Consider the following 14846-nt stretch of genomic DNA (forward strand, 5'->3'; position numbering starts at 1 on the left):
ATTATATTAGAATATGTAACGTGCAAAAAATATTGAAGGAAAATTGGAATTTGCCGTCTACAAACCTAACATGATGCACAGGAATTACATTTACTCTTACAGGTGGCCAAACATTTTCTGAAAACCACGCCCCTTGTAGGCCACACCTCCTGAAAATAACCTATGGATTACATTTATAAAATAAAAAAAACAGCTGCTGGGTCAACCCAATTGATGGTTACAAAAAACTGATGGTAAAATTAACCCATGTTTGGGTAATCCAGACAACCAAACATTTTGGGTTATTCACACAACTCAACTGACTGGGTCAAAATAACCCAGCACGTGTTCTGTCCAATATTTACCTGGCGCTGGGTAACCAAATAACCCAAATTGAGTTGTTTTTAACCCAGCATTTTTTTAGAGTGTACATTTGCATGTACCAAAGTGATGATACTTTGGTACAATTTACAGTATGGAAAAAGCATGGCACAATGCTATTCCATCCACCGGTTCTACTGAGCTTTTTGATACAAACGTTTTGCATGGGGACCAGCAGACTTTGTATAAGTATGATTAGTTATATAACTATATATTTACAATAAACTCTTAACATGGGAAGTAAAACAGATTTCATGTTTTTTTTTCTCCATTTTGAGGACTGTTTTGATGATCCACATCTGTGATCTGATTACTGTACTTGTGTGTCTGTCTGTGTGTGTGTATGTGAGAGAGCGATGAAGCAGTACTGATGTGGAACAAATGCATTTACCACTCACATGATGGCAGTAGTGTTCTATGCCAAAGCTATGTCAGATGTTACAGTTGTACCCTTTCCCCCTAGATAAATAACTATATTCAGACACTTTTTGCCAGTGCACGTGTGGACGACTGCTTTAGCAGGGTAACTTTATCCCATAAATCAGATTCCTGTTGTTCTATATTGACCACCACGCCCCTTATGTACATCAAAACTGAGGACTGAAACGCATGCTGATGCTGCACACAGGCCAGGGTCACTGCATTTCCAGTATGTCCAGGTACAGGCAAAGACATCAGTTTCCATTGGAAGAAATGGGGTGAGTCTCACGTTTCCACGAATGCCTATTGAATACAGGTTTAATCCTCACTGTGATTCCCACAGTAATATAACTGTTCATCGGGAAACAGCAGAATTAATGATCAAGATGTTGGTAGTTTTTTTAATGCTTGGGGCTCCCGAGTGGCACAGCGGTCTAAGGCAATGCATCTCAGTGCTAGAGGCATCACTAGAGACCCTGGTTCGATCCCGGGCTGTATCACAATCGGCCGTGATCGGGAGTCCCATAGGGTGATGCACAATTGGCCCAGCGTCATCTGGGTTAGGGAAGGGTTTGGCCAGGGTAGGCCTTCATTGTAAATAAGAATTTGTTCTTAACTGACTTTCCTAGTTAAATAAAGGTAAAAAATAAAAATAAAATGACAGATAGTAGAGCTGTCGGAAAGACAAGGGTCACGTGCACTTCCCTACTCTGTGTGTTTTGTGTTCGTTTTGTTCAGAGCCATTTGTTTCACTCACCAACAAAGGCAATGATACTGTATGCCATAATGACGGACTCTGATGTTGAAACATGCGATCAAGTTCCTTACCATTGTGTAGTTTCAGTGATCCTATTATGCTTGTTTCCAGAATGTCCTGTCCCTGGAAAGTGAAACATATACACTATCCGCCTTTCAAGAGGTTAGCCTCTTGAAACCACATGTCGATCTAAATTCCGCAATTTTAACGGCATGTTTGTCATATGACCGCTTGGTGAAGGGTTGTTTAATGCTGAGAGGAGCTCTCTGTGACTCTGTCACATGTATAACTCCTTATATGGCCATAAAAAAAAAACAGGAAGCTAAGATCCCAACCACACCAAGTCACCATTTTATATATTCCGTGTTTTTTTCTTTGGTCACCTGATAAACCGATTGCATGAATTACAACCAGGAGAGACAATATGCTACTGTGTCTACTATCTATATCGTGTTGCACGCAGCACGTCCTAAGAACATGCTCGTTTTAGATGTGGTATTTGTATCGTAAATCGTAATGACACTGGCTGTGTGTCCAATGACTTCTTACTAATTCTTAACCTAAACCTATGTAACCCTATGTTCATATCATTACTATCATGGACTATATTATGAGTTGAAATGATAACTGAGAGAGAACAAGTTTGGAAAGTTATTAGAATAAAGATTTCGCCCCACCATACTGCTCAACTTGTCTATATCTCACTAACTCAACAAATACCTTGGCCATTTGACTCAAGAATGACATTGACTTGCAAGGTACAGGGCTGTCAACTGAAATTTATAGCAGTCTCCTCCAGGCTTTGGTCTAGAGACCATAAAAGGAAAATGACCCTTGGTTTCCAGGGTGGCAGAAGTCACACCCAAAATCAATTAGGTCTGCTGCACAGGTCACAGCAAAAGTGTCTTCTATTTGCTTATCAATATGCCCCACCAAATAAGCTACATAGGGGTCCAGCAGCACTTCGGGGGTTTCATTTGCTTTCGCTCGAGGTCCAGTTGTGATCACAGACCAGCCGATTTATCCAAACGCAGGAGACCGCGCAGGAGTCGCGTCTCCAAGTGACACGGTCGAAAGCCAATGAAAAGCTTCAAAGTGAAAGTCATACTCTTGCATATCCAATGGGAATGAGCAAAAGGCCGACTTTCGGAATCAGATTTGGTTGAATGGCAACCCAACAACAACGAGCAGTAAACCGATGATGCCTGCCTGATTGATCGCCTACAACCACAATGCATGACTCCATATCATACCCTGCAGGGATTGCGCGCAGAATTTTTTAAAATTCCGGTCAATCGGTCTGAATACTTTACGTTCGACGTTGCAGGAATCCAAATAGGGGACGGAACTAGGACCAAATGCTGCGGTGTCGTTTGGTGATGTGTGCTGCATGAATCGCATGGATCAAACTGGATTGAGTCTTCAGGGATTTAGCAGTTTGTCATACTATGCAGTCATAGGCTAATACCGATGAGAACCGTTTTTTGGATGTGGGTGTGTGGGCTTTTGGGTGTGTGGAATCGCGGAGTCTTCCTCTCCTCCGCTCGGCAATGAAAGCGCGCGAGGGTCGTGCTGTGACGGTTTCGTAATTTACATTTAATTTGCATTTGAGTAATTTTGCAGATGCTCTTATCCAGAGCGATGTACAGTAGTGAGTGGATACATTTTCATATTAATTGTAAGGATGTAAGCATCCAAGCATCGACAAGGCTGCAATGAGATGCACAGGTGTACGACTTCTAGCACTGGATGAGACGCTCAACTAATGTAGCCTAGACGTCAATATGGGAGTGTCCCCCACAACATCACATTTTTTATTTTCATAATTTTTTAAAATAAAGTGTTTGGGCAACATATTCGCAACGTAATAGATGTTTGTATGGCCAACTATTGGAGTTGTGTAACGTTTTTATTCCATGGCCTATATAACAACATTCGGCAACATTTCTGCATACAGAGCTTCATGTTTGGATTATAATTAATTAAAACGAACTTCTCCTGGAAATATATTATCCACCAGAGTTGCGTTTGTTGTTATCGTATATCTCCCAGGTGACTTTTCTTCCTATTTCATTGATTTTAAGTGATTTTCAGAGCATTTTACCATCTGCTGCCAAATGTATCCCAAGTCATGAATAGGCCTATGCATCACATTTTCAAAAGTATCCTGGACACACATTTGTTCTACCATAGTGGACTTTTAACTGGACACATTTAATTTACTTTAACGTCCTCTGATTGTTACCTTACCTCTAGAATTAACTCGTCACTGATTTACCAGGCGTTTCATAGACCTGCCGCTGAAGAAAACATTGTAACAATGTAACAAATGTAACAAAATTGTAATAAGAACAATAGCCTAATTCTTAAAAAGGTTAGGGTCGAGTTGGCTTTCATAAGAAACTTTGAGCAGGCACGTGTGTGGTCCTGTGCGTTGCTTTTTCTATTATTTTTTATCTGAGAAATATCATGTCCCGATCTAACAGTGTTAGCCCGCCCGGAATCGGTGCGCCTGGGCTGAGGGGAGGGACTGAACTGAGATCAGCTTGGGGCGAGTCTGAGTCTATTGCCAACGGATGCCCATACTCGGCTAGATCTCCGAGCAAAAAGCTCGCCCGTTCGAACAGCAGATGGACTGAAGGAGATGATGATCCCGACCGACAGCCCAGACCAGGACGAGCCACGACAATGGTTAGCAGGGTCAGTTTTAGGTCTAGATCTGCGTGGCAAGAGCATGGCACTGGAGAGGAGAGCCGTAACAACAACCGATCGTCCCCTAAACACGCAGATGGAGCCGGGGAAGTGAGACCCAAGTCTGTGGAGTTGGGCTTGGAGGACCGTAGAGTGAAGGGCACCAAACCCGAGGAGGAGGAACTCATGTCTGAAGTACACTTTTCCATGGTCGCGTGCTGCAGCAGCGCGATGCAGATTTTCAGATCCAAGAAATTCCAATCGGAGAAGTTGGAGAGGCTTTACCAGCGTTACTTTTTCCGGCTCAACCAGAGCAGTTTGACCATGCTCATGGCCGTTTTGGTGCTCCTGTGCGCGGTTATGCTGACATTCCATTGCGCGGGGGGAGGATGCCGGATAGCTTACGTTGTGGTCTTTTCTTTGGCCACCTTACTTATCCTCATCTTGATGGTGGTGTGCAATCGGAACGGGTTTCATCAGGACCACATGTGGATAGTCTGCTATGTGGTCATTCTAGTCGTGCTGGTATTACAAGTGATTGGGGTCCTCCTCGTACATCCGCAAAGTGCCTCTGAGGGAATTTGGTGGACAGTGTTTTTTATCCATGTCATTTACACGCTGCTCCCGGTTCGGATGCGGGCTGCTGTTATCACTGGAGTTATACTGTCTGCCATCCATGTGGTCGGGTCTTGGAAGTTAAACGAAAAGGATGCCTTTGTATGGAAGCAGGTAAGTCCTGTTTTATAAACTTCTTATTAGGCGACGCATTTATTACTCATGAATAAATTGATACATGTGAAAGTAACTTTACGCATGGAATAGTCTACCAAATATTTTTAGTTTAAAGATGGATTTTGGGGGGTGCCTTCCACCAAGTGGCAATGTTATTACGCCAGGTTGGAGCATAATTGCTGAGTCAAAGGCCTATTTTATTGCAAATAATTCAATTTCTCATAATTGACCGAATACTCATTAGGAAATACAGGAATGCAATGTCTCTCATTATTGCTAGAACTAATGTTTCCCACATTCAACGCTTTTCACTGGTTAATAGACAGTGACTTATAATGATGCTGCATTTGTCTTGAGGTGCTGCTGATGCTTGTTGCTACGGAAACGGTCTCGATTGACCATTGCTCAGTTCCCTAGTTGTTATCATGGAGAAGACCATTAGCAAAAGCATCCATTTAATATTAGATAGCGAAAAAAACACGTATACGAAGCCAATCAGAGCGCACTGGGTAAAACGAAAGTTTTAAGAATTTAGGAAAAAAATAAAATAAAAATAACAGTTCTAGAAGAAGTTCTAGAATTATGAGGCAGAATGGAGATGATAGTGCTGCCACAGATGAGCATCCTCCTGAAGTTACAGTGTTTACTGTTTAGGGTTTGTAGACTTCAGAAGAATTGGGATGGAACATGGGGTTATTTTGTTATTGAGATTTTGCGAAGGATATGCCTGTAGAGAAACAACAGTTATGTGCTGTTTTGGTTTCATTGTGTTGTATTATGTTCCTAATAAAATGTTGAAGCCCACGGCTCTATTTTGTTCATTTTAAAAACTTTGACCATCAGAGCTTAGAGCTCTTGATTTGTAAAACTCCATGCATGTCATCTCTCATTCCCCTCTTATTATTCGGCTTACTATTGATCATTTGGCGTTTTGATGGTATATTAAATCATTTTTATTTGTTATTTTACCTTATTTAACTAGACAAGTCAGTTAAGAACAAATTGTTATTTACAATGATGGCCAAACCCTAACCCGGATGACACTGGGCCAATTGTGCGCCGCCCTATTGGACTCCCAATCACGGCCGATTGTGATACAGCCTGCAATCAAACCAGGGTCTGTAGTGACGCCTTTGGCACTGAAATGCAGTGCCTTAGACCGCTGTGCCACTTGGGGGCCCTTTGTATCATTGCGTCTGTCCTATTGAAATGTGAATTGCTTTACAATAAACTAGGCCTTTATAGATTGTGTCTGAGGGAGGGGAAATGTTTGGTTCGGCCACTTAAATTACTTAGGATGTTTGTAAGAGATAAGACATTTTTAGTATCAAGTTCTATGTCAGAAGGAACTTGTGTTTGCGAGCCTCACCAGATCATGTCTATGTGCTCTGTAGAATATTCCAAAAACAATTCAGGAGACTAAGGGTGCATCCCAAATGGCAGTATCCCCTATATAGTGCACCACATTTAACCTGGACATATAGGACTCTGGTTAAAAGTAGTGCACTAGGGAATAGGATGCGTTTTGGGTCTTTGGGGGTCTCTCTCTCTCTTACACTCTCTCTCTCTCTTACACTCTCTCTCTCTCTCTCTCTCTCTACTACATATAAAGATGTGCTCTTCCAAAGAACTGCTGTTTTTACAAACCTGGGTAATGGAAAGAGTTCATCAGTCCCCTATTGAAATTTAAGGCCTTGTAAATTAATTATTGAGCAAGTGAAAAAGATTACTCAAACTTAAAATCAAGACTCCACACAATACCACCTCTTTCCCATAGGCTACAATGGGTCAGTTGTGTGTTGTGTTCCAATACAGCATTCTAGATCAGTCTTATCCACTTTCTTTGTCTTTTGATTATATCAGTCAGAGAGTTTGTGATACAGACATGTGACCCTTATATCTAAGTGTGGGAACAGACTGCTGTATTTGTTTCTCTTTCCTCACGATCCTGTTGTTTTTACTATATCAGAACTCCCCCTGTTTATATAGGTCCCAGCTCTCCACTGTTGAGCTGTATGTTTATGTAAGCTCCCCAGATGATGCTTGTATCAAGAGTGGTCACATGAATTAGCCCAAGGCACAAAATAACCATGCTGGCTGAGTCTTGTCTTGAGATGGTGGCTTTGTATTTTGTGTATGTGCACTGTACTCCAGATGCCTGCAGGGATGACCCGCTTCTTCCTTAACAGTGAGGTACCTTGAACTGTCTAAAAGTTGACAATACCAGAAAAACATTTATAAACCTGGTAGTTTAGATACTGGATGCTAATTGGCTAAAATCACCATGAATATGACTTTTAGCCTTTTCACCTTGATAAAATGGCTACATCGACAATAGTTTGACATGCTTCAATATAGTGTTGACCTTCTCTTCTATCCATCTATGAAGGGTTAATTCCTGGTTTGACAGGAGTTTCTATATTTTAAGGAAGGAGGAGACTGCCCTGCTCCTCCCAAGCCCTAGGGAGTTTACACCTGCAGTACCTTCCATATCACCTGGCTTGTCTCTGGCAGACAGTGCCACTGTCCCTGCCTCGCCTGGCTGGAGAGGGGCCTTCAGAGGGGGGACGTCCAGTCAGGTGACACACAGCACAGAATGAACCAGCCAGGGCTGTGTGGCAGTTAGCCAGCTCACTCCTCTTCTTCTCTGCTCCCTTCGTTTTAAGTCAATGTGGATGGAGAAAAACGTGGTTCTAGTGCTAATCAGATAAATTGACATGCTGTTCCAAAATGAACGAATGGCTAGAGTCAACGCAATCGCGCATTAGATGACACATTTTTAGCACTATTTTCAAAATTTCAAGTACTATAAAACATTCATTTTTCACATTCTATCTAGTATGGGTATTCGGACAGGGATCTTATGCTACACAAATATAAGAAATATATATTTTTTTATACTAATCCAATCTGTATGTGGTTGGATATATAGCAACTGTTAGTGAGATAGTTGTTCCAGTTTACATGGTGTAGGTAGTCTTCATGTGCTGGATTTCCTCCCCTACTCTGTCAGGCATTCTAAATGCAAGTTTTGAGAGACGTAAAAGCTCTGGTCATCTTCCATTTCATTGGCTTCCAAAAGAGATTGAATATCACACTGCAAACCACCATAATGTGACACATTAAGAAATATTCAAATAAAGCTTTACACCTTTATAACTCAAAGGAAGTCAATTGAAAGGTAAGTGTACTCTGCTGTAGTTGATTGTTAATTCAAAACAACACAGAAAAGTGTAAAATGTTCAGGTAGTTAATTAAAAACAACAAATATATAATTTTAATTACCTCCAAAACATCAACACCATGACCAGAGTTGTTTTAACACAAAATGGGGGTCAAATAGTGTTGCATTTGACTCCATGGTAGTTGAATTCATTCTGCCGATTTGACTGTGTAGGTGAGCGGGCTCAAGTCTCTCCTGGCTCCCCTCCAGCTGTAACCAGGTTTGTAGCCACTGTAATTGAATTCCCCTGTGCCGTAACGTGAATCTCCCCCGACAGATCTGCTATTAATTTGCCTCTGAGATTCAACCCCCATGGAACCATTTAACCACCTCCTGAGTACTGGAGTATGTGCACTCTAGAACGAGCCCTCGCTGAAAGTGGTCCGGGGACTGAGGCTCTGAATCACCTGGCGCTAGACCGTTCAAAGGCACTTAAATATTTTGGCACACATACTGTACACAATCCATGTCTCAAGTTTCTCAAGGCTTACATTGTTTTTTACCTGTCTCCTCCCCTTCATCTACATTGATAAAAGTGGATTTAAGAAGTGACATCAATCAGGAATCATAGCTTTCAGCTGGATTCACCTGGTCAGTCCATGTCATGGAAAGAACAGGTGTTCTTAATGGTTTGTACTCTCAGTGTATACTATACAGTATACTTAAGCAATCTGGCAGCCCCAATCTCCCTCTTGTGTCTGTCCATGTCCAGGTGTATTCTATCAGAACAGTTTGGTTTTTGGTTGATTCCCGTGACCACATGTACAATGAGGTGTGTACAAGTAAAAAGGGAAGTCACATTTTGTGGAAAAGTCAAAAGGGGTTATGGTCAGAAGGGGTTAGGGTCAAAAAGCGTTAGGGTCAAAAGGGGTTAGGGTCAAAAGGGGTTCGGGTCAAAAAGCGTTAGGGTCAAAAGGGGTTAGGGTCAAAAAGGGTTAGGGTCAAAAAGGGTTATGGTCAGAAGGGGTTAGGGTCAAAAGGGGTTAGGGTTAAAAAGGGGTTAGGGTCAAAAGGGGTTAGGGTCAAAAAGGGTTAGGGTCAAAAAGGGTTAGGGTTAAAAGGGGTTAGGGTCAAAAGGGGTTAGGGTCAAAAGGGGTTAGGGTCAAAAGGGGTTAGGGTCAAAAAGGGTTAGGGTCAAAAAGGGTTAGGGTTAAAAATGGTTAGGGTCAAAAGTTAGCCCAGTAGATAGGTGTATTTCCCATGCGTTTGGAGTTGATCTTGAGGACCAAACGTCATCATCCCCATCACCTCTCAGAAACCACTTTGGCTGTGACCCCCCCCGTAGATCCTGCATGCACACTGCTTCCAGTATCTTAGCAACATAAGCCCTTTATCACAACACAACACCATCCAGAACCTCTTAGAGAGATCTTCCCTGCAAGAAGACCTCTGTCTTTTCATCTCTTCACCCTCCCTCCCGCCGCTGAGTGTACACTGGCATCCCAAATGGAACCCTATTCCTTATTTAGTGCACTTTTGTGAACTTCATAGCTAATAGCGTGCCATTTGGGACAAAGCCTACAGATGTAGGCTCAAATTGGAGATAATTGAGAAACAGCTGGCCTCAGTGTTATTTGATTTACTTTACCCTAACCTAACCTCCCCTCCTACCTCCTTCTTTTATCTTCTAGTATCATGTTAGTTGTTATTACAGAGGTTTTAGGTGTAGAACAGTTGATCCAGTCAATATCACATGCAACAGGATCTCTTATGATCTCTTAGCTACCCCTTTGCCATTGCATTTCTATTCCTCTACTCTTCAGAATTCTCTCTGGCCAAAGACACAAAGCAGAGGCTGTAGCTCTGTCCAAATGTTGCCCTCTGGTTTACATGTTATTGATCACTTTATTTACCCCCTTTATTGACGTTCCACTGTGAACAACATGGACTTGATTAAGCCTAATCATTACAGAGGGAGGCACCATGGCCCAGTCCACACCTGCTAGATAAAAACAATTCATAAATACAAGAAAGAGAGGATAATAACAACAGAAAGAGACCCAGGTATACTGCTTTGAGAAACTGTTGGACAGGGAGACCTTTTTGTGATAATCACAGCAGCTGAGCAGCACCTCTCCTCCCTCTCTCCTCCCTCTATCCCATCCCTCCTTCCCTACCCTACCCCGCCAGTCCCTCCCTCCTCTCCTCCCTCCATCCCATCCCATCTCGCCCTACTAGTGCTGAGTGAATAGTGCTTTTTGAGGTCGGTTTGGTTTCGGTTCGATTATTAAAAAATAATCACAGTTTTCTATTTCGGTTTTGATTATTTTTTTAAACATTCAAAGCACTTTGCATTATGTGGGTTGAACGCTGTAATAACACAGAATTAAACAATTAATACAAGTCCCATGATGGTAGTGACTGCCCATTACTGCTTATTTCTTACAGTATTAACCATCATTTACTTTAATCAAATATGTCAGTTGTTGTGTGTATTACATTTGTTTTATTTGATGACTTTATTATTTCATTCCAAGTCATCATCTCATCTCTATAGAGCTGCTGCCTATTCTGTCTGACAAAATCACTATTTTAGTTCTTCAAAGTAAATAAGGCATACTTTTATGACTGCTGAATACCAACTATCAATCACTTAGATCATGTATTTTCAGGTAGAGATACCTCACAAAGCAAATGCTCTTGATCCCTCTCGATCGCGCAATGGATTATGGTCATTGTAGTTCATTACTACGTGTAGTGGTGATTGCCTATGAAAAGCCACTGGCACAGGAGAGCCGTCCATAATGCGTTAACAAGAATCAGCTTTCCAAACGTTACTCTTTTCGGGTGAAGTTCCCAGTTATTGCGCATATAAAATATAAATAGCGCCAATGCACATATTCCTATACAAAAGGTGAAGGGAGATGGATTCTATAAGCTGTGATAAGGTAAGAACTGTATGCCCTCTCCTCTCATCTGTGCTAACCCTTCCTGGTCATCTGTGCTAACCCTTCCTGGTCATCTGTGCTAACCCTACCTGGTCATCTGTGCTAACCCTTGCTGGTCATCTGTGCTAACCCTTCCTGGTCATCTGTGCTAACCCTTCCTGGTCATCTGTGTTAACCCTTGCTGGTCATCTGTGCTAAACCTTGCTGGTCATCTGTGCTAACCCTTGCTGGTCATCTGTGCTAACCCTTCCGGGTCATCTGTGCTAACCCTTCCTGGTCATCTGTGCTAACCCTTCCTGGTCACCTGTGCTAACCCTTCCTGGTCATCTGTGCTAACCCTTCCTGGTCATCTGTGCTAACCCTTCCTGGTCACCTTTGCTAACCCTTCCTGGTCACCTGTGCTACCTATATACATGTGACCAGTGACCCATGACCCCAGCATATAGTGCCCTCTACTGTACAAAACAAGTTAAAAGAACTCTTGATGGGCTTGATCTAATTTATCTGTAGAGAAATGCACAATGTGGGCATTGAGCTCACAAAAAGAAAGAAAGAAATGGAATCAAAATATTTGATCCACATTGGTCAATTAGTTGTTTAAAAAATGAGAAATAACCGACATTTCAGCACTATCCTCCCTCCCTTCATTCCTCCCTTTATCCCTCCCCCACCAGTCCCTTCTTATTGCATCCACCTCACTGCTTTCCTTTCTCACCCGAGTCACTTCGTGTCTCTCTCTCCTCTCCCACACAAACCTCCTCCTCATCAACCTCTCGGTTGCTCTGTTGTTAGTCAGGAGAGTGAATAGTGCCATAGAAATGGAATCCTTCCGTATGGAATTCTATAGGGAATCAATTTCTATGAACAGTGCTCTGTCCATGGCCTGTGCCCCAGCCCTTGTCTAAGTGGAAATGGCTTCGGTTGGCTATTTCAGTGTAAACGTTATCAGCACAACTCCCCTTTTTAAACAGCTTGATGTCAATCCGTGTCAAAGCCTGGTGTGATTTTTATGGCCCCAACACTCAACTGGCGGACCGTGGGTCCCTGACAATTTTTTTTATAAATACTATATATGAAGAGTTTATTTCCAAAATGCTATATCCATGTTTTTTCACCAGAAATGATTGCTTATGAGTACCTTCACTGGCGTACGGGACACCCCTGTAGATCCACTTGTGTGTGTGGGGGGGGGGGGGGGGGGGCACGAGCTGTGAGGGCCCATGCGCTTGTCATCGATGCTTGTTTTCTAAAATGTAATAACTTATTTTGACAGTAACCCTCCAAAAAGTATTTCCTAAGCCTTTTTTATTTCCATATGTACTAGGAAGCTAAGTGTTTGTTTCTTGGGATTCAGGACTGTGACTGAAAAAGTGCCTCAGGCCTTGAAAAATAAAAATATTTAACTGATTGAACGTATAAGGGGATATCGGTGAACAAGTGCTGTGATCAAAGCTACGACGGCGCAAGTGCAATGAGTGGAGTTTACTCCGGTGTTCAAAAGTGCATATCAGACACAGAGTCCAATGCTTCTTAGGCAGTTCTTTATGAATTTTAGTTTAGAAAATGATCTCTCCATAGAAGCAACAGTTAGAGGGATGATAAAAACAACTTGACTGCCGTAGCAACATCAAGGAAACAGAAGGAAGTGGTGCTTCAAATACAGCAGTTCTGCAACATATTTAATTGAGCCTCTCAAACAATTAAGCAGCTAAATTAGCTAGCTAGTTAACTTGAGCCTACTAGGCTACATATTGGACTTCAATCGTCTCAGGCCAGTGGCACAGTATATTAATTTATGGTCAGATCAGAATCGGCGTCATAATCATTGGCCTGTACACAGAATTAAGTAAAAACCACAAGTCCAAATCCACATCTCCATCCATGGCTTAGGAAAGGGCTAATTTAGCAAGCTAGCTACTGCAGGACATCAACACAAGCAGACCAGAAACAGACACATTTGTCTGTCAGTGATGAGGTTTTGCTTAGGATGTGATTTGATTGGTGTGAAGCCAAATACAAACTGGCCTCCCTTGGGGGACGTTTTGCTGCGACAGGACAACCGACAGTTGAGCTCAGCTCAACACTGATTGGCTAATTTTTTAATATTTTTTTTATCAAGTGAGGCCAAATGTGTCATGCCTGCTCCCGCTCCTCCTCCCTGGCGCTCGAAGGCACCAGGCTACCCGTCATCATACACTCCTGTTACCAACATTACACGCAGCTGCGCTCATTGGACTCACCTGGACTCCTTCACTTTGTTGATTACCCTCTGTATATCTGTCTGTTCCTTGGTTGTGTTCCCTGTGTCAGCATTGTTCCGTATTGTGTTTGTTATGTGTTCCTGTCCAGACGCTGTTCCTGTTCCGTTTCATATCCGTCAGCTAATAAACCTTCACTCCCCGTACCTGCTTCTCATCTCCTGCGCCGCTCCCGTGACAATATGTGACAGAATGCGTACACCACTACAAGAAGCATCGGGGAGTTCTTTTTGTTTTGTGAGTGACGTCGGACTCGGGGGCCGCCACCGATGGAACCGGGGATGCCTAAGCCAGCTCGTCGGGCTTCCACGCCCTAGCTGGCTCGAGAGGTTTCCTTGCCTCGGTTGGCTCGGCAGGTTCCCATCCCATGTCATGCTTCAGCCGGCCCATTGGGTTTCTACGCCGCAGCGGGATCTTCAGGCTTTCACGCCTCGACTGGATTTCCAGGCTCCTACGCCTCAGCCGGTTCGCCAGGCTCCCATGCCTCTGCCGGTTCATCGGACTTCCACGCCCCAACCGGCTTGCCCAGCGCTCATGTCTCGGCCGGTTCGCCCAGACACCCCCTGGGGGGGGGGGGGGGGGGGGGTACTGTCACGTCTGCTCCCGCTCCCGCTCCTCCTCCCTGGTGCTCGAGGCTGCCAGGCTACACGCAGCTGCGCTCATTGGACTCACCTGGACTCCTTCACTTTGTTGATTACCCCCTGTATATCTGTCTGTTCCTTGGTTGTGTTCCCTCATACTCTTTTGTTCCAGACAGCATCAAATACATGGGCTACACATACTGAGACAGAGGGGCGCTGTTTTCCCTCCCTCGGATGATTTCTCCGGTGCGATTCAGCCACTTGCGAATTGATGGAAAAAAGTGCTAAACAAATCGAAAGATATTTTAGATGTTAGATTCTTCAAAGTAGCCAACCTTTGCCTTGATGACAGGTTTGCACACTCTTGCCATTCTCTCAACCAGCTTCATGAGGTAGTCACCTGGAATGCTTTTCTAACAGTCTTGACGGTGTTCCCACATATGCTGAGCACTTGTTGGCTGCTTTTCCTTCACTCTGCGGTCCAACTCATCCCAAACCATATCAATTGGGTTGAGGTCGGGTGATTGTGGAGGCCAGGTCATCTGATGCAGCACTCCATCACTCTCCTTCTGGTCAAATAGCCCTTACACAGCCTGTTTTGGGTCATTGTCCTGTTGAAAAACAAATGATAGTCCTACTAAGCACAAACCAAATGGGATGGCGTATCGCTGCAGAATGCTTTGGTAGCCATGCTGGTTAAGTGTGCCTTGAATTCTTAATAAATCACAGACAATGTCATCTGCAAATCACAGCCATACTATCACATCTCCTCCTCCATGCTTCATGGTGGGAGCCACACATACGGAGATCATCCGTTCACCTACTCTGCGTCTCACAAAGACACGGCGATTGGAACCAAAAATCTCACATTTAGACTCATCAGACTAAAGGACATATTTCCACCGGTCTAATGTCTATTGCTCGTGTTTCTTGGCA

General features: G+C 43.3%; 1 protein-coding gene across 2 annotated transcripts in view; it reads left to right on the forward strand.

The window, feature by feature from the left end:
* The first annotated feature begins 2709 nt into the window (after positions 1-2709).
* LOC139539096 (adenylate cyclase type 5-like) overlaps positions 2710-14846 on the forward strand; it is a 154426-nt gene continuing 142289 nt past the window's right edge. For both annotated transcript variants that reach the window (XM_071341848.1, XM_071341849.1), the window contains exon 1: positions 2710-4957. In XM_071341848.1, the coding sequence (XP_071197949.1) occupies positions 4007-4957 (951 nt within the window). In that variant the 5' untranslated portion in view covers positions 2710-4006. The remainder of the gene's footprint in view (positions 4958-14846) is intronic.

The sequence above is a fragment of the Salvelinus alpinus genome, chromosome 14 (genome assembly GCF_045679555.1).
Source record: "Salvelinus alpinus chromosome 14, SLU_Salpinus.1, whole genome shotgun sequence".
In the NCBI taxonomy this organism is placed as follows: Eukaryota; Metazoa; Chordata; class Actinopteri; order Salmoniformes; family Salmonidae; genus Salvelinus; species Salvelinus alpinus.